Genomic DNA, 26,385 nt, shown 5'->3' on the forward strand with positions numbered 1-26,385 from the left:
AATCGTCAAGCCGTTTATACGACATCGATTGAATGTTGTGATTTGATTTTGCAACGACAATTGGCAGAGAATTGTGTTACAATGGAAATGATGACAATGCGTAAGTGACACAATATATAGGTAATGTACGCGTGTATTCCTATATTAATACGCTATCATATTCATACAACATAAAAGTTTGCAGCAATCGTTAGCAATGTTATTGGAATATTAATTATAATGTTGCTGCAATATTACTCAAATCTATGCCGTACGGAATATATACATACATAAGTAAATGAATTGCTATTGTAGTCGTTAGCTATTACTGCTAGTATGTGATAGTTATATTATTGAAGGTATTATTATTAATTGCGACATGTGTATAACTGTAAGGGATTTCAGGAACGTCCCGTAAGTGAAATTGGAGAAAGGAATGTACGAATAAAAAGTAATGTACATAAAATGACACGTCAAGTTGATTTCAGCCGAGCGATCGCAGTTCTTCGACGTAATATTGGTGAATATGTAATAAAAAAAAACATGAAATATGAAACCTTATTCTTAAAGCAATTGTCCAATTTCGCTCGCAAACTGTCATCGATCGGCTATATCCACTTCTGTTTTAACATATCACCATCGATTATTATTGAATTATTATTAAAGTCTCATATTCGTGTCATGAATTTAACGTCGATTTATCTATCATTTTTTAATTTGGGATATAAACATTGTCTGGAATATTGTAAAATCGTACTTTTCAGATTGCTTTAAATACATTTTACATTTTTTAAAATTACTCTTATTATATAACACTAGAAGTATCGAGCGGTTATTATTGACTATTTCTATTTTTTTAGATCAAAATTATATTTCTTGTGTAAAAAACAGGATTCTGAAATTTTTTAATTTTCTAATAACTATGTCCTTTATACTGATATGATATTTTATTTTTTATCACTTTCCTTATTTTCATAATAATTTAATTGCCTGGTCTTGTTAATAAGTAAAAAATGTCGATACTCTTCTAGTGTTAAGCGACACTTCAGATCAGGGGTACGAAATCAAACTATCACATTTAGTGCCAAATGTAGTCTTAACGCGCACATCGGCGATTCTTAAATCGGTTCGGAAAGATTGACCGACAAGAACGTATCGCAATCTTCAGCGAGACGAGCGAACTTTCGAGCGTCCCTTATCTGCGTTTTCGCAGATTTTAAGTGGTGGATCCCCATAAACGCGCCGATCCGATATCCAGCCGCGTCGAGTACCGAGTCGGAGTCGCGCGTTCCAGCGGCGCGTTTAATAAATTCCGAGCGAAACGTAACCCCAGGACTTTAATTACCCATTAGCTGATACAAAGTGTCATTTTCAGAGCCGTTAGCTAATGCGTTTTGCTGGCCCTAACGTTAGGAATGCCCGGAAAGCTTAAGCAGTTCCTCGCGGTTGCATATGCTCGCTGACTCGTTAGGTTAGATTCTCGAGGCGGAGAGATCCGATAAAAAGAAATCGATGATGCGCTCCCATGGCCGATGCCCCTTCGTCGTGCTTCCTCAGCCCTTGTCTCCACTCTCACTGTTCACTACCACCCTCGCGACGCAGCGACTTAAGGAACAGTTCTCGACGACCGTGCCCTCCTACGTGCTACGAAGTGCACGAGCACGATCCACTTGCATAATTCGTGCTTTCCTTTCGATGCTCTCAACGACATTCCGCTAACGATATCGCCGACGTGAGTTCCCGTTAAACGCGAACGATGCAACGGAAAGAAGTACTATCGAGCAGAAAAATGTTACACTAAAAATTTTTTAGTTTCTTTTTTAATACATATAAGGGGCTTGTTCTTTATCACATACACAATGGCGGATTCACAGGGAGAGAAGCCTTCCTCTTGTTTTTTAAAACTATTTATGCAAACTGTTATATATTTTTAATATTTCTGAAATAGTTAATCACAACTTTGATTCCAAAAAAATTTTTTAATTTAAAAAATTCCTAGGTATAAAAAAATATACATAGATTCTATTATGTTATGCTTTTTTTATGTTATGATTTTAAATTAAGCGTTTATGAATTATATATTTAAATAATACTTTTTCACACAGTCTAATGTCAATAATAATCTCAATATTCTATCTTTCCGTATTTAATTTTAAAAAATTTCGCTTGTGGAGCGCCAATGACCTCCTTGGTAAATTTCTGAATCCGCTAATGTTCTTTATCGAAAAACTCTTTAAACTGATACTTAAGGAATAATAAGTTGAAAAGTGAAAGAAACAATATACGTTACAATATAGTTACGTTTCAACTTATTACATCGTGTGCACCAGTTCAGAGAGTTCATCGATAAAGAATAGAGCTATATTATCAACGTCGATTTGATACAGATCTTTTAATTGTTTTTCATGTATTCGCTTTCGTATCGGTAATCTATGATTCATTCATCATGCAACGAGCGATTGATATCGCAATCGAGAGATCTCTTTCCCGTTCCGCGACTCCTTAGTCGGTCCAATAAACGCATAGATTTTAATAGGAAGAGACACGCTTGGTCGAGCGGCCGAGAAGCCAACTCGCGGGCATCGAACACGTGAACGTTAACGAGTTCATTTGGCGCGCGTTGCGACGTTAAGCTCGGAATGCGCAGCGCGGCGGTTGTTGCTGGTCGGCTTAACAGATTCTGCGCGCGCGTTCGACGCGAAGATCTCCATGCAGCGCGAGTCGATCGGCAGGCCGGGAAAAGGGGTGGAGGAGGAGGAGGAGGAGGTGGTGGAGGATAAAGGGTGCTGCTGCGGTATAGAGAAAAGAAAGAAAAAAAAAGAGCAGCGGCAGTCAACGACGACGACGACGACTATGACTATGGCGATGGGGGGAGGGGCAGCGGGGCCGCGAGGGAAGTAGTCGGAAAGAGAGTAAGAGAGGCCCGATTTAATACTCGAACGAGCCAGCAGCTCGTTTTACACCAGATGGTTTTACATACGACCACTATCGTGTTACGAACCTTCAGCCGTATGGGTGCATCCGTATCTCCGTCGGCACGAGATCCGAGCGCGTTTATACGTGCGTCGCGCACACGCACGCGGATACACATGCAAGCACACGCGTACCGCGCCTGATCCGTCGATTTTAAGCCAATCCGGACGGGATGCCTTCGATGCGGAATATTATCGATATTATTCGTCTTTGTCAGGCGGGCCTCTCACGCGATCGACCTGTTTGTATCGTAGGGGGACCAAGAACCGTCATCGTTGCAGCTCTAAAAAGAGCGAGACGCGTGAGTCGTGACGTTCTCGCAGCTATGTCGGAGATCTGGAAGCGTTTATTTATCCTCTTGCATCGTACCTCGACTCGGGTTTCGTAATACGTTAATACATCGTGAAACACGTACATAGATTTACGATAACACGGCCGATGCGAATGCAAATCCTTCGAGAATCGCGACAGTCTTATTAAAAGAACTCTCGGCTCGAGATTAGGTAGTATTTAAAACAAAATATATTATGGATTCGACAGAATGAGAAATGCTTGAAAACAATCGCATCCGCAGCTAATTTTTTGGACGATAATAGGAAAGATTTTACAAATTATCAATAAAATATTTAGTATTTTTCTTTACCACTTTTTAAATCATATGTAAGAATTTTTTATTATTACTGTAATCCTCCCAGTCTGTCAATATACAATTTAGAAGCCTTAGAAAGCGTTTTCTCGCGTAACTTAATGCGTTGTTTTCCCTAATGAAAAGGATAATTGCGACAAGAGCTCGGAAAAAAATAATTCTAACAATCCCATATCTTTTTTTAATCAAAAATTTGCGATATTTTCATTTATCGTTTAAATATTTACTCGTTATATACAAAACGAGTAAGCACGCACGCATCTCTTAGCCAAGAAGGAGCGTTTCGTGAGAAAAAGAGGCGACCATCTCTGTCTCGTTACCGCCGGTAAGTTACATGCCGCACAAAGGACAATATGAGTTCGCCAAGATCCTGGCCGGCGAGGAGCCAGCGAACGCGACAGTGAGGCTACTATCTTCGATCCTCGACGAGATAAGAGAAGCGTAGGAGCCGTGGCGGGACCAACGGCGAGGATTATGTGTGGTGCATCGTGGTGTCTGGCTGGGCCCCCACGGGGCCCCCCAGTTAAGGCTCCTCGAGCGCGGAATATAAAGAGGGGATTGAGTTGTAGCTGCGAGTGGAGGATCTTATGTAGATTCCTTGTAGATCGTGCACCCGATTCGATCGCGATCAGTTCTCTGTGCCCGGTACCGGGTTAATTAAAATTGTAGGAGCCCCAACATCTCTTTTGCTCTTTGTCTCTTCTCTTTTCTCTCTCTTCGAAACTCTCCTGTCCCCTGCCATTGCCTCTTTGTGTCTTTTCCTCTCTCTCTCTCTCTCTCTCTCTCTCTCTCTCTCTCTCTCTCTCTCTTCTGTCCGTTCTATTCTCCACTTTCCTCGACGCCGCGAGCGACGTCTCCCCGCTCTCTTTGTATCTCGCGGCTTCTTCTTTTTCTCTCCATCCTCTTCTCCATTTCCCTCCTTGCTCCAATGGTTACTGCAACGCGGCGACCGCATCTCGCTACATAAACTCCTGCGATTTTCGGCCACCACTACTTGGGAGGCTGCTCACGTGAAATCCTATTACCTCGAGCGACGATGCGGCACGACAGAGAGGCGGGATGTGGCCTCTGGTACCAGCCATCGAGTAGGTGTCTGCATTACGAATGGAACGCGAATTACCGGCGTTGCTGGTGATCATGGTACATAGAGATACAAACGAGACGAGATCGTTTCCCGCTTTGATCGGTATCGCGATTGAGAGCCATTACAGTCACGCAAGCAATGTCGTCAATCACGAATTTCTCGATTATCGATGTCGCTTCAAGGCTACAGTAGTACCACAACTTAAGACCTTCAGAACTGTAAGGGAGATATCTTGTACTTTCGAAATTGCGAATGATGAATATATGTTGAATAAGATGCATTTGTGTCTCTTTACCGGTGAGAAACAAAGATTTCTCTGACAGGAACGACAAACGCGGCGCGTAAATATTTCGCAGTACAAACAGAAATGTTAAAATATAATACAAACGTCCCGAACGTCCATCTACCGTGAACTTTCGAGACGTTCGAGGCGTTAGTTGCCTTCTATCTGCTCGCGGTCGAATGCAGACTGATTGATTTATGCTTAACCCTGCCAACCAACGACCCACCTATTCTTCTCTCTTTCTCGTGTATGGAGAGATAGGTTAGCTTAACCGAGGCTATCTCTATATCGCCCAGCGAGCAACCATTATCGTGCAAACTATGTACGCACACGTGTATCAGCGGCACGCTTGTTTTTTTCCTCCCCTCGTACTCTCTTTATTTTTCACCTTTTCATTCTCCATCTACCTTATCTTATACACGAATCAATAAGCGATTGAGTACTTTCGCGCTATTACTTTTCTATGTTACAAAATTAATTAATTAATTAAGTTTAAGTTTTTTTTTTCATGTGATTGATTGTTACGCTGAATAGTTACATAGCTCGATAAACCTAGAAATCGCTGCTTTTACAGCATCTTTTCATTTCGCGTCTCGGCAGTTTTTATTGCCGTCGATTGTTTGCTTTAATTAGCGTCAGGAGGAAAGGGGGGAAAGGTATTGTCTTCTCTAGATTTAATTAAGAGTGGAATCGGTTTATTGACCTCCGAACCAGCCTTCCCCCGAATGGCCGCGACGCATCTCAGGGAATCGTTATATGGTGGCGCTTAGCAATAAATAGCTGGCACTTTTATTGCCCTGTGAAGAGAGCAAAAGAAACCCGCTGATCTTCCCGCAGGTAGAAGATGCAGGAACAAAAGAGGCGCACGCCGTAACGCGCGCACAGTAAACAGTTTAGTTTTCAAATTTTAAACGCCATGATGCCATAGGAGATACTCCCGAAAGGATGAGAGAGAGAGAGAGAGAGAGAGAGAGAGGGAGGGAGAGGCGAGAGCGGAGCCTCTCTACGCCATTAAATATTTTCCACACGATGTATGTACAATATTACGTGTAACATAGGTGTATACACGCATATATGTTTACACGCATATCCGAGAAGAGCGCACGGTGCCAGACCAGAACAACTTCCTCTGCATACATCAATTACGCCTCTCGCGGTTCCCATTATTAGCCGCCTATAATTTATTACTTTCCACCTTAATAAGCATAATAATTCCCATGCTATTCTTCGTGCCGCTTCGTATAGCCGCTACGGTGGTGATGATGCTTGTTCATTCGTTCTCTTTCTATTTCTCTCTCTCTCTCTCTCTCTCTCTCTCTCTCGCGTTGTACATGCATATATATATATATATATATATAAGTATATCCTATTTAAGAGAGAAGGCCATAAGTGTGCTTGCGCAGTGCTTGTACGTCTACGTTGGGCCTGACCTCTGACCCAGAGACAATCGTTAAGGTAGCGCATTGAACTGGCGTGTCCGGACCACAGATATTTAATTACCTTCGGAGCGGAACCGAGCTGGGTCCCTGTCGGAGAATCGCGAATGCTGAAGGTGCGTTCGCGAGAAAAGGATAGATAGAACGAACGGAATGATCGCCCAACGAAGGAGAATATTGTAAAAATCGACCGGTGGAAATCGTAACTCTCGGCTTATATCTTTGTTCTGCATGCGCTTAACTTCTACTTGCCCGCGTTGTAACAGAACTGGCGGTGAGGATACCGTTTCTTGTTGCGAGCGACCGTGTATGCTTTTTGGGTATCCTCCTGGGGCGCGCGACACGGGCCTCTACATCTGCGTTTATAACTCAGAAGCCTGGCCTTAGTATCGACTACAAATTGTTGAAGAATGTTTCGAACATCCATTATTTCATGATCTTTTTTGTATTTCTTATTAGTTACTCCCCCTCCCTCATGATTTTGTTTTATAAAATTATTAATTTTGTCATTTATGAATTATCATATTTTATCATTTTTTCTGTATTATGATCTCACGCAAAATAAGATAGTGTTTTAAAAATCAAATGTTTCCTGATAACTTTTGTTAGTGTCTTGTTTCATGGAGAGTTCAAGTATAACTCTACAGTATTCACAAGAAAGGCGCCTTTCTAATGAGATTTCTTGGCGCTCAGGTCAGGGTGGACCTCGTTGTTACCCGTAAATCGTAAGGAAACGAGAATCCGGACACAGGGAACAGCGTACGCATGCTCATACAGTACTCGTGGGACGCGTATGCACACGGCGAAAGGTGTATGCGAAAGATATCTCGTACGAGAGAAAGGATAGTAAAAATCGCGAAGACAATACGATGTCGTCGGTCGATGCGCGCCGTAGACATACGTTCCCACTTGGGGAACTGAGCTGGAGAACACCTTTGGATTGTCAATTAAAGAAATCGCAGGAGGAGGAAACCGAGCTCGTATTCCTGGCATAAGCCACTAACGCAAAAAGAATCGAAAAAAGATAGAAAAGACGAAAGGGAAGAATAAACGGTCTGCGGTCTGTAACGCGTACGAGAGTTGTGCTCCGAACCAGCTCCAAATGAGCACGAGAGATGCGGAAGGCGTTGGAGGAGAAGGAGGCGGTAGCGAAGAAACGAAGAGAAGCGGAGAGGAAAGAATTTCAGGGAGAAGGAGCTCCGATGGTGCTAGGGAGGCTAATAAATTATGCCTAACACGGGGAACAACTAGTTGATTATTTATTTAACAATAAAACGAGCCACGGGCCCTCCTCGGTCTCGGACCGACCGCGCTGCTTCTTCTTGCCGGCGTGCAAATAAGTTTCGCGTTGACTTCACAGCGTTCGTTTCGCCATAGATATCTGTGTTTGTCTAGTGGGGAAATAATTTCGTTTTAATGACGTCCTAAATAAAAATAGATAAATTCAATTCCTGAGTGAGTGAGTAGGATAGGCGGTCGTCTAGGAACTACTTTGTAAGATTATAGATGATAATGAGATTCACCAAGAAAATCGTGCCTCTAGTATTCGATTTTAGCAAGCCACACAATCGGTGCATTCATCTTCCAAATATTCTGTAATTCTTAACCACAGTGTATCGTTATATCTGATATTTTCCAGCAAAAAAACACAGTGTAACGCAGTGATTATTCATCTTTGTTTACACTGAAATAAAATTAAATTTTAATAAATATTTGTTTGAATAATTCTAAATACATATTTACTAACATATATTTATTGACACAAAATACAAAAACAATTAGTTTGACTTAACTATATTTGTTATTGAGTAAATATTTATTTACTGTAAATAAATGTTATTTAGTACTATTCAATGAAATATGTATCACACACACACACACACACACACACAAGATTTAGTAACTGTTTTAAATATAACATTAGCAAACAACAAGGATGTAATGATTCACTGTCATCTGTGTCGTTTTGTGTGCATATTATATATGGAAAAAAATTGCATTACGACATTAGAACGATAACGAATTGTAGTTAAAAGATACAGAATGCATAGTTGAATTACTAAATATTTTTCTCGACTTCTGATTTCTCGGAAAAAATCTCACTTTGCGTGGAAGGAAGGCGCGAGGTACAAACGATAAACTGCGTGACGTTTTCACCTAACAATGATGTCACTTAAATTTCGGATTTAACGATCGCAAAGAGACATCGATCTCGGTACTCGTCGCATTGCCATCTTGTACTTGCATACAGCGCGAACGCCTCGGAATTAAGTAACACGAATGGCCGTTTATGTACGAGGGAACGATCGAGAGGAGTCTCTGCGAAGAGAAATCTTTGTCTCTGGTAATTTCGCATCGACGACGATTATAAACCGAAAATTTACGGCGCCTTGTAGTGAAGAGGGCGAGAAAACAAATGCAGCGAGACAGAGAGTCCTCTTATGTCGTTACCCGCTGGCTGGTTCGCGACTTTGTTTCATCGTATGGTGAATTTTATTACCTTCAGTATTTAAGTGTCATCGGGAGAAGAAGAGAAGGAGAAGAAAGAGAAAGAGTATAGCACGCTTCTCCCTCGCGCGCCTTTTCTTCTCAGAATTGTCTCAATTCCGCGCGATAACGATCGAAATTAATTACGCTCTGGGTGGCGTAATTCCGGCATCGCTTACACGCACGCATCGCGCATTATCGCAATTTTTGTACATATTTCCGTACATGATCAGACGTCGCACGGGATCGTCGCACGGCGACGTAAATTAATTCGCCGTGTTTTCCGCGGAATTAAATTAAAATCGCTTCCGCATCGAGCTCGCGCGGATAAGATCAATGCCTGCGAGGAAAAAAAGATAGAGATTAATTACGAAGGAAATGTCGCGACGTCGCCAACGCGGTATCGATGTGGCGCGACGCTGAAAATAAAACGCGACGGAGGCGCGGCGACGACAGCAACGACGAGGAAGAAGCGAGACCAGGATAAAAAAGAGGAACTTGACCTACCGCAGTTTTAACTACCGTTCAATTATATAGTTTGCTTTCGGGTCGTCGCGCGAGCGAATAAAGCGTGTAATTTACCGGCAATAAAAGGGCAGTAGTAACGGCCGCGCGTGAGAGAAGTACGAAGAGAAGGGGAAACACTGTATGTGTCGTTAACGACGTCGTTTATTGCCACGAGGAACGAATATTTTGTTGCAACTCGACGAAGCGACAAAGCGTTTCGATTCGCGGCGCGACGAAATCACGCGGAGTCGCGCTTAGAGAGCGAGAGCGAAGCGGCCAGAACGTGCGAGGATACGTTTTACTGCCGCCGAGTTCCGATAAAAGTACAATATAATAAGAGAACCAGATACGCGAGAAGAAGAGAAAGAGAGTGAGAGAGAGTGTGGGTGTGTGTGTGTGTGTTTGTGTGTGTGTGTGTGTGAGTGTGAGAGAGAGAGAGAGAGAGAGAGAGAGAGAGAAAAGAAGAAGGAAAGAACGAGCTTTCGGGCTAAACGTTTTAAGACTATCGCTTCGTAAAAATGTCGTTGAACGCCTTTTTTCTCCACACTGTGACGCGATAATTGGATTTCGAAACGACGCCCTCCCTCGTCAGTTAATGCGTATAATCGCGGATAATGCGCGCGATAATCCGCACCTACGACGCTAATTTTCTTGCGTGACATCAGCCAGGGATTAGACGAGGAGGTGCGGACTTAAGTGCGACGAGCACAACGGAGAGAGATGTAACTCGCGTGCATTAACTTGTTCCTTCTTCCTTTTCTCTCATAATATAATTTCTCTCTATCGTTACGTTCATCTATATTTAATTATTAATTTACTAATTGAGCGGTTGCGCTTCGCATTAAGAACTACATCAGTTTTATCTCTTCAACGAAGTCGAGTGCCGCTTACTCGAATCGGCTCATCGTACGTATAGTTGACTAATATGTGTTGGTGTATCTAAAAAAATATACAACTTCCGACACTTTCATGCTCATAAAGATGGTATCAACGCTTAGGTGCTGAGTTACTTGGTGATGTCTTATTACATTGAGCAGTTATTTACGATCGTTCCATGTTCGCAGAAAAGTAAGACGTGGAACGAGATGAAAAAAGTGCTGGCACCGAGAGTTGAGTTACTTCGACGCTTTCAACACGCAATGTGAAATAAAATCTGTAATATATGCGTGTCCCTTTCTTTTTATTTTTAATATTTTCTTAGCGATTAATTTTTACTTTCAAGAAACTCGGAAAGAGAGAAAGAAAGATGTGTATTTGTATTATAATATTAAAAAACTATAACGATTGTTTGCACATTCTATGATATTAATCTTAGGTTTTCTGTCTCTTTTCCTAAATTGCAATATTTGCGGTAGAAATAAATGAATAAAGAGACGCGGCTTAAAGTTAAATGTCATTGATATGTAATTAGCGAATGCGACATCAATAAAATTAATAACGTGCGCGGGACCACAGTATAATTTTAAATTACACCTGCCTTGCGCGCGCAGGGACATTTTTCACGCCACGTGATGAGCCGCGCCGCACTTATCAACTTTTTATTGATGCATTCGCATTTGAAAAACACTGCGAGGAGTTCTTCCAACATTTGTTTTTCTCTCGTGTCCCATGCAACCTGTCGAGATAACGAGCGGACAGTCCTCCGGTGCAACGACAATCTTAATGATAATTTTATACCGGGAATTATTACCTGGTCATAATAAGCGGACACTCGATTATAGGCGCGCCTCAAAGCACGCGTCACGTCGTCCCCATCGTGTTTGTAACTTGAGTGTATTGTGCAAAGATGAAGATAGCCAGAGCGAATTCATTAGAACGATTGTTAATTACGGCCTTGAATGACACGCGGGAGCTGATCAGGGGAGAAAGGGAGACGGGAAAGAGGGAACGACAGCTGTCTCTCATACGGGGTGGAGAAGAGGTAGGTTCCGATTTTTACAACTCGTGCTGTTTCGCACGCGATACGCTGTGTAAACTGTCAGACGACCATGCATCAAATCAATAGACCAGAACAATCCTATACAACATAGACTTTCAAGAGACGTCCTAAAGATGTTTGGAAGATGCTTTTACGTTAGAAAAGACGTTCCCCCAGGCCCTGGTAGAAATTTCATGCATTTTTTTAGCAGTTACTAAACAGTTGCACCAACTTCTGTCTAGTAATTGAGAAGGAAAACTACTTAGGATCCCAATCAGGATGTAACGCTTTGCTTGCAGTTACTGCGTACAAAAGTTGCATAAAACTGAATCCATTTACTGAATAGAAACACAACAATAATGTTTATTAAATTGATTAATAAGCGAGCCAACTGCTCATGAAATGGACAGTTTTATTGGACTAGTAATATTTCATATTTTGTGCATGCTTGCTAATTGTAAAATTTTAAGGTTATGAGAGTCATAATAGGGGAAATCTTTTGTGCATAATATATTTTGTACTAAAAATAGCATAATATAATATAGATTGTAGACCAAAGATTTTTTGCACTATGACTCTTATAACCTTAATATGTACCCTATTTGTCTTTTGTTTACTTTTAACCCTAACTGTAGTTGTCATTTCTGTCACAAAATTTTGCCCTTATTTCCAAAAATCCTTATTTCCTCTTTCTTTTCCTTGTTTTATATTTTTCTACGCGTTCACTCATTAAACTTTACACAGTTTTAAAATCTTTTAATATATACTCTCTTTTAACTTTTATACACATCATATGATGCGTGCATTATCAACTGAATTAATATATTACAATATCTTGGAAAGAATCAGCCCAAATGTTGTATAAGAAACTCAATAAAACTTTACTCAATTTTTGTCCAATTTCTACGCATTATTTTAACTAGTATTTAATTTAATCTATTAATACTAGACAATAACTGGGCAGTGTCTACGCAAATTGCACAAATTTTTACCAGGAAAACTGCTTCAATCTCTGAATAAAACTCTATCAAGTTCTTGTCCATTTCCTACTCAGTATTGATACAACTAATAAGAATACAGTAATATTAGATAGTAACTGGATAGGTGTCTAGGAAAACTGCATACATTTCTACGAGGGGGATGTCTATTAGATAAAATGTGTTGTGTGGAATATAAGAACGAGTTTGCTCACTCGCTAGTTTCGAGACTTGTCAAAAATGTGGGGACCATCTCGAAGAGAGAAATAAGGGTAGGAAACTTCTGTATAAATCACTGTGTCGTTATCGTAACGACGAAATCGCCGATCTAATTAAATTGTATACTTGCGCACGGTAATTAAGCGGTGGGTTAGGAAGCGAAAGATGCGCGCCCTCGTTAAAGAATATGTATCCTGTTTCTGTCTCTTTCTCTCACTGGGTCGTTAAAGCATTATATTATTATTCGATAAATTGTGGAAAGAATCCTGGTCGTACCGCCGTTTTACGATCGCGAACCATTAATGTCTTCGTGTTGTGCATGGTACGTCGCAGCGGCATGCACGCGCAGTCAGACAGTCGTAATAATGATAAAGATCCAACTATACGTGTCGTCAATCTCTCGACGCAAGGAGAGAAAGAAAACGGTCAATGGTTTAGTTGCCATTCGTGCATTTTTTTTTCATTGATCTTCTGCCGGCTTTGCTGATTTAGCTTGAAACTAATGCCTGTCTTATATAAATGTGAAAAAAATGTAGGAAAAGCGTAAAGAGCGTTGACTTTTTCTGAAAGAATCTTTTTTACATTTCATGTAGTCATCACACTAATTCTTGTCTAATCCCTCAAAATAAATCGAAGTTTTTATGTCAAAATATTCAAGAGACTAGATTGTTTCATAACTAAACGTTCATTATTATCATCAGTCTAATATCAACTCAGTTCTTGGATCGATAAAGTTTGAAGTTCTTGCTCGCGTGTAACTCGAATGCGCAATAATTCCTTCGGATATCCCGTAGGATCTATCCCCGAGGGAGAGGGATTATCTCGAAACGCGAAAACGCTCTTCGGCATATCTCTCTGTGCGAGAGTTCGAGCGAAGAGAACTTTAGCGTTGAGATATGCCGTACGACGAGATATCGGTTACATGATCGGTCGACGTAAGATTTAATGGAAATCATTCTGGCGGTTTTTAATTGCAATGTCAATGAATGTTTTTTTTTATTTTGTAGGATACTGTAATGGAGTTCTAATGACTAAATTTATATATTAAACTTGATAGGATAATGTGATATTATTATCATTTTACAAGGTGAACATCCTGAATGTCGAGGAATACCAAAAAATACCAGATTCTTTTTATTTTCGAAATTTTATAATAACCATAAAAATTAAGACGAATTTTTTTGTTATGATTTTGTTTTTGCTTTACTGTATAGTTCAAACAAAATTATATAATAAATTCATGAATTAAAAATTTGACACATTTTACGAATTTTTGTCTGAGTAATTTTTCAAGACGAGATAAATTCGCAAAACCGATTCATTCGATGTTGATGCGCTGTTCGTGCGAAAATAATCGGCAGGGGAGAGACGACTTTGTGTCCCCGATAAGACGAGACAAGAATCTTCGATAATCTGCCAATGAAGCTGTGGACAAGAAACCCGACGCCCACCTACGTGCGCTGGTAGTTTTAGTGCGTACCGAACTCGAAGACCTAGCTGCTGCGATCTAATCCTATTTTCGTTAGATCCGTTAATGGTTAATGGGAGGCAAAGTGGTCAGCGACCGGAACAAGGGCTAAGTCCGTCTTAAATCCCGTAGGAGGAGGGAAACCCTTGTAGCCCTTAGCCAAGGACCGTAATCCGCATGGGATAACTATTGGCTGTGCTGTTGCTTCGCCGAGGCCAAGTCAAACTGTGCCGAGTGCGCGAGAAAGTTTTAATTATTATCGGCAACCTGGCATTCTGTAAATTTCGAGCGATAGGATGTGCTTATTTCGTGGAAAGCATGGAAATTGAATAACCGTGTGCACGTTAATATAAGCGTAATTGGAGCAGTCATTTCATTAACTAAAAGTCTATACATATATGTATGTATATGGAATTTAATTACAACAATTTTTGCAATTATATCGATCTGTTTTGATTGTAATATTCTTCGAGAGATCGCGGAGGATATATGGAAATGTCATTAACATTCGTCGACAATTGAAATTCAGCGGAAGGTATCTCCCGCAAAGGACTTATACCCGGAGGACAGAACTAACTCGGGATATATACTTAATCATTATTCGGCTGTAATATGCAAGGGTGGAAACAACAATATTCTCGTTTCCAGCGGTTCAATCTCGTAGGCAAATAGTGCAACATCGGGATTAATGAGGATTAGGGTGCGAAATTTATGAAATTCGAGTTCGCTGTTAGCCGTCGATGGGCTTTGGATCCCTTTGAGAAACACGAAACGACAGCAATCGAGATGCGAGAGCTCGAGATTGCGTAATTAAGATGCACGTGAGAAAAAGATATTTTAAGGAAACTTTTCGAGGGGAAACTTTCTTCAGAAGAATCGCAGAAGATACGCGAAACCATACCACGATGGGTATCACGATGCAAATAAGAGAATGCCAGACGCGCGTTCCCCGGGGCTGTAAATTACCGAAATAATCCGGCGGTTAATTCCTGCCCGCGCTTTATTACCGCTCTTGATCCGTTAAAATTAAATTCATAAATACCCGCCGATCTCGCATGCGGCCTCGAGATTCCGGGTCTCCTTCTCGTCTTGTCGTTTGTAAATATTTTATTCACCCACGAAAGTGCAACGATCCGATGTTAGACGTTTCGAACAGGTCACGAAAAGAAAAGGCTGATGTTTCGTAGGCGCTAGACGAGGCTTGTATACGAAGGAGAGTGAGTTGTAACACGAAAACTACATTATACTATTCAAACGATTGCGGGCCGCGCCGGGCAAGTTGACATTGTTGTTTTTGAGGGTCGCCTTAGGGCTCTGCGAATATCTTAGCGTCGAGTGTACGCAACTACGTAGAGATATACATTTGCCGTGGATATGTGTGTACGTATATATTTATATGTATGCACACACATAATATCTTTGCTTGTGCGTGCCTGTATGTACACCACGTCGTGGTACAAACCCTCGGGGATTGTGAACGCTATACCACAGCCTCTCTCGTCTTCCTGCGACCGTATATATATATATAGTAATCAATAACCATGAATCGCTCCGGTAACAGTGCCATGCACGTTCCGTTGCACCGTTATTGTTACTATGCGAGTGCTCGCGCCACCGTGAAAATTATTATCGCCAACGATCCTAGGTCCGCTTGAGCCCGCTCGCGATATCGTTCGCCGTCCGGTGAGAAACTCGTAAATCGTGATGAACGCGGCTCTCGGAAATGTATCCGCTACTAACACTACCGAACATCATAGTCGAGAAATGCATATGAACATGTATAAAAGCGTAAGCAACTAAAAGACTTAACTATTTAACTACGGAAAGATCTGAAATGACATCGGAATAATTTGCCAAATATTAATTACATTTTTATTCTTTTCTTATTTTTCATCTTTTTATACAGTATGTTTTCATATAATATTTATCACTGAGTATCTTCTGATACTCAAGAAGAATGATTTAGCAGTGCAAATAGTATACGGGAAAAATTATGTATTAACAGCATTGGCCGACAATAATCTAATTGAAAATAACCTTACTGTCAATTCAATAACAGTATTAATGACAGTATTAAACAAATTCATCATGCTCTTGTTCTAATAAAATGTTATGTGTTTCATTAATACTGTCATTGAATTGACAAGATCGTTGAATTAACAACATTATTTTCAATTAGACTGCTGTTGGTCAATGCTGTTAATACACCATCATTTTTTTTCTGTGGACAAAAATGTAATGTTAATGTAAAATATACCATATATTTTCAGTCGCTGTTTATATTATATTTCTCTTAGACGTCAAAGTCGGTAACGAAATTGACCGACGTACAGTCTCTCGTCATTAATTACCACCTATCTGTCGTGGTTAAAGCAGTCTCGCCCGTAGCGGTAAAGAAAGCGCGTAGGGCAGAATCCTGTTTCGCAAGCGGCTGAATACGACCGCTAAAATTAAAGATATAATTCTCGGTTTATGAGCCGGGTCGCGATTAGGGCTCGTCTAATTGACATAAGAATGATAGAACGGGCCGGGCTTTTATAACCGAACGGAGCGGCGCGGCGCGGTGGAATCATTTCCTTACGAGGAAAGCGAGTAAAGCGCTTTTCACCACGGCTAATATTAATCCCTGCAATTTTAATGCTTACGACCCCGCAGCCAAATTTCAATAAGGTTGCTCCTCCCCCACGGCGAGGAGCGCCGGGCTCGCATAATTGATTTCCAGTTTTTTCCATCGCGACAAACTTTTCCAGTCGTCCCTTGACGAAACTCACGCCACTGTGCGCCTGTAAAAAGAACGCAAGATCTGAGAAAAGGTATTTCGCACATGACGTAGCATCTGCCTCTAGGCAAAGAATAATTCGAACGATGCGATGTGTGTAGCGACATTGAACACGAATATGCTTTTAGACAGGTTGTATTGTACATATCAATCACGAAAGATAGTTTTGTTAAAAATTAATTTTACAATTTTGTATGAACATGAAATCATTCACGAAGCGTAACACGCGACGATCAGAGAAACAGAAGCCGATGTACTCTCAAGATATTCGTCGCGGCATAGATTTGAGAGGCGTTTTCGCGAGTGAGAGAAAGATAAGCGAGCGAACGGAGTAATCGTTAAAGCATCTCAGAATCAAGTCGATCCGGAATAAGCCTCGGGGTGGATGCAAGGGCTGGTGTTTCGTCGACGACGATCTCTAATAAAGTTCAATTATCCCCGGAAACGTTTGAGAGAGAGCGGACCGGGGGTGGGAGCGGGAGAACAGAATGTAGAAGATACGGAAAAGGGGGTAACGGGGCGGGGCGGAGGGTACCCAGGGCCGTCGAGAGAAAGAGAAACCGGGAGAGATGATAATCTAAACGATCGCAAAGTGGGCTGCAGAAACGCGCCGAAATTGGCAATAACAGGGTGGCGAGGGGATAACGGGGGCTAAGAGGGACGAGAGGGGGAGAGAAGGAACACAGCGCGCGGCGTATATACCATGGGGCCCCGGCGCGAACTTCCTATTCTGGTTAGCATTCAAATTGAATCTTCGTGGCGGCCGGTCGTGAAGAGTTACCGCCGTTAATGGACCTCGCAAACGCTCTCAAATTGCTGGCAGACTGCTGAGACGACGCGGCCCTACCTAATCTACCGGCTTGATTCTCTGTCAGGCTTCATATCTCTCTTTCTCTCTCTTTCTCTCGTCGCTGCTTCAGCCTGTACGTATGTCGCGAAACTTTTTGGATTCTCCACGAGAACCCAGGTCGGAAAATAATTGCTGCTAATGCGACGGTAGCATATACACGAGTCTGCAAAAGAGTCTTTTAAAAGCTTGCGAAATGCGATAAGCGAATTAAATGTTGTTTCAAATTTTATTATACTTCCCCGATGAGGTATGAAAACGCCACACGTGAAAAATGAATACATGAGCGAGATAAATGAAATCGTTATTGAACGCGTTTCTTCTTTTATATTCTCTAAAATCTTTGAAGTGGAATCTAACTTTAAAGAGCGAAATCTCACTCTTAACAATTGACAATTGAGCCACTCTTTTTCAACATTGGCTCAATTGCCACTCTTTGCCACTCTTTAGAATTAGATTCCACTCAAAAAATTTCAGAGAGTAAGTTTCTTTCTTTAGAATTAATATATGTGAGCCTAGTATCTCAAATTTATGTACACTTTCATTTATTTAATTCGAATCTACAACGTACAATTTCTTGTTAACAGCATAGCAAAAAATCTACAAATAGTCCGGTAAGCTGACGTGCGTTACGAATGTAATTCGAGAGGCCGGGGAGTCAGAGGAAAGAGAGAGAAGGGAGCCTCTTCCGCCGCCTTACTTTTCTTCCGTTAAATCGAATTAGCTTGCTTGAGTTAAAGCCCGGAAACGTTTTATCATATTACCAGTCTTAAAAATGATTTTATGATCCTCTAAACTCTGAGAAGATAGAATTTTTCCAAGTTCTATAATTCGAGGCCGTCATTTACACATTCACGTACTCTTTAATTTTCTCATTTATATGCTTACGCTTATCTTAGCATGTCACGTTTCGCCACGAGAGTGACTGAAAACTGGTCACCGTATGGCGCAGATGGGTTTCTTAGTACCGTTCAACGAGTTTCTGGACTCGTCCTAACGACCCTCTAGCAGAGATTCGAAATGGCTAATTTAGCGCGGTGGCTCCCACGGGAACGGGGGAGTTCTACAAGTCGGAGACGATGATAGGGAGAACGGGATGAGGAGGGAAGTCGTACGCGGGACAAGAAACATGAACTAAGCAGGTGGAAGCGGGAAGACCAGGGGAATAGAGACTCCATGTCTTAATATAATTCTATTAGAGGTAACTATGCGAGCTCTGGTCTGCCCATCGCCATTGGATTTAATCACGAACTCAGTCAACCGTGCGATATCCTCCCCGCAGCACCTCTTGGACGATGGCAGGTGGAGAAAGCTGGGAGAGACTCTTATTGTCAAATTAACCACTATAGCTGATTTACAAATCCTTCGCGTTTTCAGAATTTACAGTCGAAAATTTAATCCTGCTTGATGAAGCCTTCTCGAGAAGATGAGACGATTTCTAGTAATTATTCATGAAGAATGGAGACACTCGGTTGTCTTAAGCATTCTCGCGTGAACTAGGTAATCGAGCAATTAAAACTAACGATATGATAGGGGAAGCGAAAACTTGAGTTCTCAGAACTGAATGAAGAGTCATCCTTCGTATCCCGAGGTGGTTTACATTCTCTGGAGGAGTGCACAAGAACGTTTAAATAAATTTCCATTATCTTGTGTGTGTTACAGCCGAGCTGAAAATGGACGTTCTTCGGGAGCGGGAGGTCAAGGACAGTCTGGAGCGGCAGCTACAAGACGAGCAGAAGGTGCGAGGTGAGTACAAGAGTACAAGAGTTTACCTGGTCGAGATCGCGAGAGGAGGTGTGTCCTTCTACGAAACATCGAATCGAGACGGTCAGCTTACTCAAGTTTACAAGTGGCACCCAATCCGCTCCGCGTCCCTCGCACTTACAGTTTTGAGAAAATTGACTTGGCCGACAAGTAATGCATTGAAAGGCCGAGAACGCGCGATCCGCGACACACGGTAATCTCACGAGCGTACATCGAACGCGCCTCGAGCAGGTTTTCGAAGCCGAAGCTTAACTCGTCGATAAATCAAGAAGCCATAGAGGTACCGTGTCGTAAAATCTCGCGTCCGTGCGTCCGTCGATTCCTGCGTATCGTATTATTCCACGTTGGGGGTCTCTCGCCTTAACTCGCGTCCTCCATAACGTTCCCTTCACCCACTTTAAACTCGCCCCTGACTCGACATCTTCTAGGCGTTTTCACGTCTAATGGAAGGCAGGGATCAGACCGAAGTTTGAGATTGCCTAACCGAATTCATATCAGATATCAAACGGTAATAAAATAGTTACCGTTGCGTGCTCGTTATCCATTTCCCTTTAACCCTCAATTCCATGCTGCTATTCTTGACCCTTTCGTCGAAGTTCTATCTGATGCAATTTCCAATTCGTTCATTCATTCCTCTGTAATTCTGTAGCGTGTAATTCCGAACAAGCACATCAACAAAAACGAAAATTTCGCGAGTGCCATTTATTATAAAAGCTGAATATGTTATTGAGCTCGATGAAATATCGAACGGACAGGTGAGAGGGGCATACAGATAACTCTCAATTTACGCGATTAATACGTTACCTGTAACCCACCATGTAAATTCGAATTTGCGTAAATCAAAAGCTGACATAAGATGAAAGTATGCATTATACTGTGAAATTGTTGTCGTTTTAATCGAAAATTTTGATCACTCATTTTTCATTTTCTCCAATTTTCCTCGCGTTAAATACGTATGGATTTAGAATGACGTCATAAAAGTACGCAAACTGGGGGAGAGAGAGAGAAGGGAAGGTACCGTAACGGGGATCAGAACTGGATCTTCGGTTCCAGCTTGCAGATATAATATCGCGGATTTTCGAGGCTCGACAATGTCGACGTCTCTCGTCTGACGTGACAACAATGCGAGGCTCGATAAATATGTAAAAGTCGGGAAGAACGGCCACGCCATTCGCGGCTTTACGAAACGCGACGTGCTGTTCTATTCAAGAATAACGAGTGAAATAGTCTTTTGGTAACTGGCGTAACCATATGCCTCAGAAAAATGGTGCAGTTAAAATATTGTTCAGTGAAACACACATGATATAAAATTTTTTTTAGAGGCCTTTTCAGGAGAGATCCGAATTAACATATTTGACATGCGATTCCTTGCGATGTTACTGTTCGAAATGACTCTCAATTCGTACAAGACTGAATTTTCGATAAACACGAGACGAATGTTATAGACGCGAATGCGTTTCAGTCGATTCTCAGGAAAAACGACTCGGCGAGGCCAGGCCCTCGCGGTAACACGAGCCTGTGACAACAGCAGTCCATTAGTCAACCAGCTCGGTGTCAATACATGAATATGACAGCCAGTCTCACGGAATATCCTATCCACCCTGTCTCTCTTTCTTTCTCCCTCTCGCGTCATCTTCTATCTTCTGTTACTTCGTTCTTCCGACCGTAACGTCAAGCGAAACCATTACTCGCCCTATGATATCGCAAATATAGTAAATAGTCTGCCCGCATTGTGCGGCCTATCGATAACTTTATCCGTGTGAACGATATATGTGTATTTCGCCTGTGTATTTCGCACGCGTGCAACATTACGTTATCACTTAAATGGCAATATGACGTGAGATCTCCGTGTATTATTATTGATTTATATTTTAATAATATTTAGATGAAAAAATTCTCTCTCTCGAAATGGTTTCGAAGAAAATTTCTTTTGCTTATCTCTTTACATTTCCATAGCGACGAGTATATGATATACGAAGTCTAATTCTCGAAAAATGTCGTATATATTTTTTGTACTGTGTACTATTGTATATGAATGTTTTGCATATTAGTATTTTTGAAAGAAAATACTAGGGAAATCTGTAATATACATGACGTATAATATATAGTATTTTGTGTAGTTTATGCGATATTTTTGGAAAGAATACGGCACCAGGATATATTATCTCCACAAAATTACGCCGAGACTCGAGAGACGGGAAAAATTCCTTTCGTAAAAAATAATAGTTCGTTAAGAGAAACCCTCCATGTAATTTCGTCTCTCTGCTCAGGGCGGGTCTCGTGGCGTCGCGAGACGTAAGGCGATACGTAATTTCGTGCATAGCGAGCTCGCGGCTCGTAGGATTCTAAGATGATTGATGACCGGCCAGTCCCACAGATATTTACGCAGGCACTTCATAAGACTTCCTCCTCTCATTCGACTAATGACCGTCTTGTAAGAGATACCGTGTCAACCTTTACCGTTCGCCGGTGACGACGACGACGACGACGAGGACGCCGACGACGAGGACGACGACGACCTCGGTGCGCTTTAACGAGGGCGTATCCGTCGGCAGTTTTTCCGATCGAGTACCTCACTGCTGCACACCCCTTTTTCCCGCAGAACGGCGCACGATGCACACGTGCGCGAATCTTCCTTGCCAAGCCATCCGGGGTTTAAAATACAAGACAGCAGCCCACGCGCGCGCATTCGCTCGGGATTGTCAGGTGAACTCCGAGCGCCAATAATAAAAACGTTTAACGAGTTTAAAAATACGCGACAAAGTGTACAACGTTAATTAGGAACGTTAATGTCGATAAAAACAAATTGCTATTCCCTGAGAATGTCTCGTCAATTCTCGTCATCACGACGTTATTATGAGAGACGAGTGACAAGTGACGAAGGAGGCTTCGCTATATACTATATATACTTTTACAGGCAATTTGTGCGACAGAATCGAAATCGTATATACGCGATACGACAGCAGCGTGTTGAAGGGGGAAAGGCAGCGTTATTAGCCCATTTAAAGCCCCGTTTGGCATTTCGGTAAAGGTTGAAATCTTCGACCTCCCGCCGGGTGGGTGGTCGTATTATCTTAGCAGGGGTTGCGAGAAATCCGGCTTCCTTCCTCGGTAGTATCGTGACGGCGAGGGAATTGCCAGTTGGATGCGCGACTTTGTCGACGGCGAACAATAAGATGACCTTTCGCAGCTAGTGAATGCACAACGTCTCATAATTCTGAATGGAATACACGAAAGAGCAACGACCTCCACGTTGGAACTCGTTTCCGGTTATTACCAGTCTTCCGAAAACAGAATGATTAGATCTGTTCTTTTTAGATAAACTTCTTGCACAGTTCATTTTTTCTCTTTTTTTCTCCAATGTAAAAAGAAAAAAAAGGAAGAGAGATGAACCGTGCAAAAAGTTTAGCTAAAAAGAATTATCAGAATTAGCCAATTATTAGAATTATTTCCATATTTAAATGCTTAAATTACTATTCATTGAAAGTTTTATATAAGTGCTAACTTATAACGTAATGATATACGAATACTTAATCTATTTTTTATTTACTGTGCATAAACATCGTAGAGTTCAAAACGCAGAAACAGGAATGGCGTCATTGTTTTATCTTTTTTTCTATGCAACTGAACCATATGAGGAAGTATCGTATCGATGCTTACGAGGTGTGTTTCCCACGTTCTTCTGGCGCTTACGCAAACGCGGAAGATCGCATTTAGACTTCGCGTTCAGATTTTTACGGAACTGGGCTCTGGGCAAGTACACTTGGCTTGGTACTTATCTGCTCGTACTAATATTAATATTAGTATTGAAACGATACGTGCGAACGGACGAAAGAATAATAAACACGATGGAAAGAAACGCGCGACGGCTTCTGGATCTGATCCACTGGCGGATATTCTGGTCGGGCATATCGTACCACCGAATTAACGAACGACGACATTTTCACGCAAAAGCAAAAAGCTCTCGACACACGTAAACCATCGAAACCACAGTAGCCTGGGAACCGACAGCTGCCTTTGCCGCCGGTTTACATGGAGCTGTGGCCTCTCTGTAATTAGCCTAGCCGTTTGTCGCGAGCCCCGTCGAGAGAAACACCCCTTTCAAGCTCTCCTCCTACATCCCTCTCGCGGCAGTCTGCGAGAAGCGTTGTTAACTAACCTTAAGTTGTACCGTGAGATTTTCCGAGCAAAGAAAAGACTCCGCGTGATCGTTGTTCCATCAATCATATCACGTTACTAAGCCATGTTTATCGATTCGCTTGTCTCTGGCACTGTGAGGATAAATGAGAAACAAAACTTATATCCATTGAAACAGTCGTAAAGAAATTACATACGTAGCATGGTATTATTTCGTAGACAAAAACGTTTTCTCAGTAATTCATCGGTAACGCACTCGACGCGAGGTAGTTATCTTTAATGACAAATATTACGCTCAATCGTATCCGATTACAGTTATGGGACACGCTCGATCGAACGAGGCGTCGCGTCGCGCGACTCTGATACGGAATTAATCTCTCCGGTGAAAAAGTAACTGTAACGACCTGCCGACGCGTTATCTCCAACGTCGTCGAGCGACAAACGGAATTGAAACTGCACAATCAACTCGCCGAGATTTATATACGACTCTCCCCTCGAATTAGCCGGGCCGTAATGCTGGGATCGGGTGTCGGTGTAATTGGGACCCGAGGGACTTTCCCGCGTTTCAACCCCTCGGTTCGACATCGCCGCCCACACCGACATCGTCGTACCATCCCCGTTGTACTTCCGATGCCGTTTGTTCATTTGTTCCTCTGATGTCGTTGCGATGGACAACATCGTAATTGTAGCGACCAAGAGAGCAACTAAGAATTATTTTACGCTAGTATGACGATGACTACGAAATATTGGAAGATGAGGACCGTAAAAAGTAGGTCGCCGCACGGTCGATTAGCTCATCGCAAATAAAATTATGAGAATGGCTCAGGTCGATGGCTGGGGATGATTTGTTGTATTTTTGTGAGGACAATTATTTTTCTAAATATAAGAAAGATGCAAAGATATTTAATTATCTTTAAAAAATGATATTAATTCTTCTCCCACACATTTTTGTCTATTTTTTTTGCTTGCTATCCTCCATGTTGGATCGAGAACTATAATTTTCATAAGAATTGACAATGACAAGACGATGTTGATGGCAACGTTCTTATGCGTAATGGCAACTAATTTGCTGCTTTGAAGTGAACGTTTATAGCGATCGACGGAACCCTTCGCTATTCTAGCTACATAAACCAGGGTAGAAGACGGACGCAATATTGCTCATCCCCGCCAGTTGGTGACCGACGTGATGCAAACTCGTACACGTGGAAACGTGCCAATGATCATCACCCTCCTGTCGCATACGAAGGAACATCGCGTCTCCTGCATCGAGTATTCTGATTCATTGAATCCTACGAAGCGCCTGGACGTTGGTCCTGGGCTCACTGTGCAGTGAAGTCACCGCAGTGGACAAACATAGGGAGATTCAGGCGCGCGTAGTGCGCGCATGCCGGAAGCTGGGAGGGGCGTATTAGCCCGTCAAGTGGAATGGGCGCGTTGTCATTGTCAGCAAAATGAGCACGAGGAACATGTTAAGCGGCGATCGAGGCGAAGCGGACGAGCCCGCTCGAAAAAGGTCGAACTTTCGAACGACGATGTCGAAACCAAAAATAACGACGACGATGACAACGAGGAGGTGCTCGTCGTGTTCCACTCCCGAATGCCCTGTATGCGCGCGCGGCCGTTTTTGTAGCATAATTCTCTGTGTACTCCCGTTTCAAATAATGACACGGCAAGAGCGTATCTAATGCACTGTGACAAAGAATTCAAAGAGAGCGCAGAGGAAAGGTTCCACCCCGATCCGTCGTTGATGACGAGAGAGAGAGAGAAAGAGAGAGAGAGAGAGAGAGAGAGAGAGAGAGAGACGCGTGAGGGGAGAGGCAAGCAGCGAAAGAGAACTCGCGCGCGAGAGGCGCACAGAGAAAGAGAGAGAGAGAGAAAAAAAAACCGGGCAAAGGGTTCGACCGCGCTCATCGGCTTACCCCCTTTGTGGCAGTTTAGCGTTTCATGTCGTATTCCGACTCATTGGAAATTGAGGAATACAGAAGAGGCGCAAAAGGGATACGGCTTTGAGATAAAAAGAACGTTGGGCGGCGACGATGTGCCAGCCAGCAACGAGTACTGTGTAGCGCCACCCCGCGAAAATAAACCCTTCCCTCGCCCAGTGCCCCCTGTTCGCTGATCCACCCCCGTAAAGCAGGAACCGGCGCGGGTACTGTGGCTACGTCAAAGGTGTCGCCGTGCCGAACTACCTCCGTGTCCACTTCGCAGGCTCGACGAAGCGATCATCGGAAAGAATCTAGAAAAGAGGAGAGACTTTTCGCTAGCATGCCAATTTATCAATTGAACGAGCTTGCTCCTACGGCTTTGGTCACGTCGTAGTTCAATTTTCCGAGTTCAGATCCCTAGATTCTTGGTTCACGATCGGTATTCTAAACGGCCAGTCGAGCGGTCGATGTCCAGCCGTCTTGCCAATCGAGGTGACCGAGCTCGAGCCCGATGCCCCGTCTTTCCTCGCAGAACTCAGCGAGGTTACCGTGTGTCCTAGGACCACCGAGCTGTACCAGAGTCGAGGAGTTGATGGTGGCGGCTTCAAGCGGAGGAGGGTAGGTGCCGCGGTCACTTTGTGAACTAACCTGGCTTTGCCCGCTGTTTAATTAAGTCTCGCCTAGACTACTCGCTCTCTCCGTACCTCCGCCCCATTCTCGTCCTCTACCACATCGGTAGGAAAGAGGAGAGACCCCTCCCTCCCCCTTGAATTCGCTCTCTCAACTCTCCCCGTTTTCGTCCGGCCAGCCACGACACTCGCTTTGCCCGGCCACGACCTCGTGAATATGACACTGGTCTCTCGGACACGCAATGAGGGGGAGAAAGAGAGAAAGAGAAAAAAATTAAATCACACCCACTGTTACGACGCAACCAAAGGGTAACCAAAGCCGCTCTT

The 26,385-nt window shown here is 42.6% G+C and overlaps 1 protein-coding gene across 4 annotated transcripts in view; it reads left to right on the forward strand.

Moving 5' to 3' along the window:
• dac (dachshund family transcription factor) overlaps nucleotides 1–26,385 on the forward strand; it is a 197,775-nt gene that overhangs the window by 132,028 nt on the left and 39,362 nt on the right. For all 4 annotated transcript variants that reach the window (XM_018444330.1, XM_018444331.1, XM_018444329.1 and 1 more), the window contains one exon: nucleotides 19,266–19,349. In XM_018444330.1, the coding sequence (XP_018299832.1) occupies nucleotides 19,266–19,349 (84 nt within the window). The remainder of the gene's footprint in view (nucleotides 1–19,265; nucleotides 19,350–26,385) is intronic.

The sequence above is a fragment of the Mycetomoellerius zeteki genome, unplaced genomic scaffold (genome assembly GCF_001594055.1).
Source record: "Mycetomoellerius zeteki isolate Tzet28-1 unplaced genomic scaffold, Tzet1.0 scaffold149, whole genome shotgun sequence".
Classification (NCBI taxonomy): Eukaryota; Metazoa; Arthropoda; class Insecta; order Hymenoptera; family Formicidae; genus Mycetomoellerius; species Mycetomoellerius zeteki.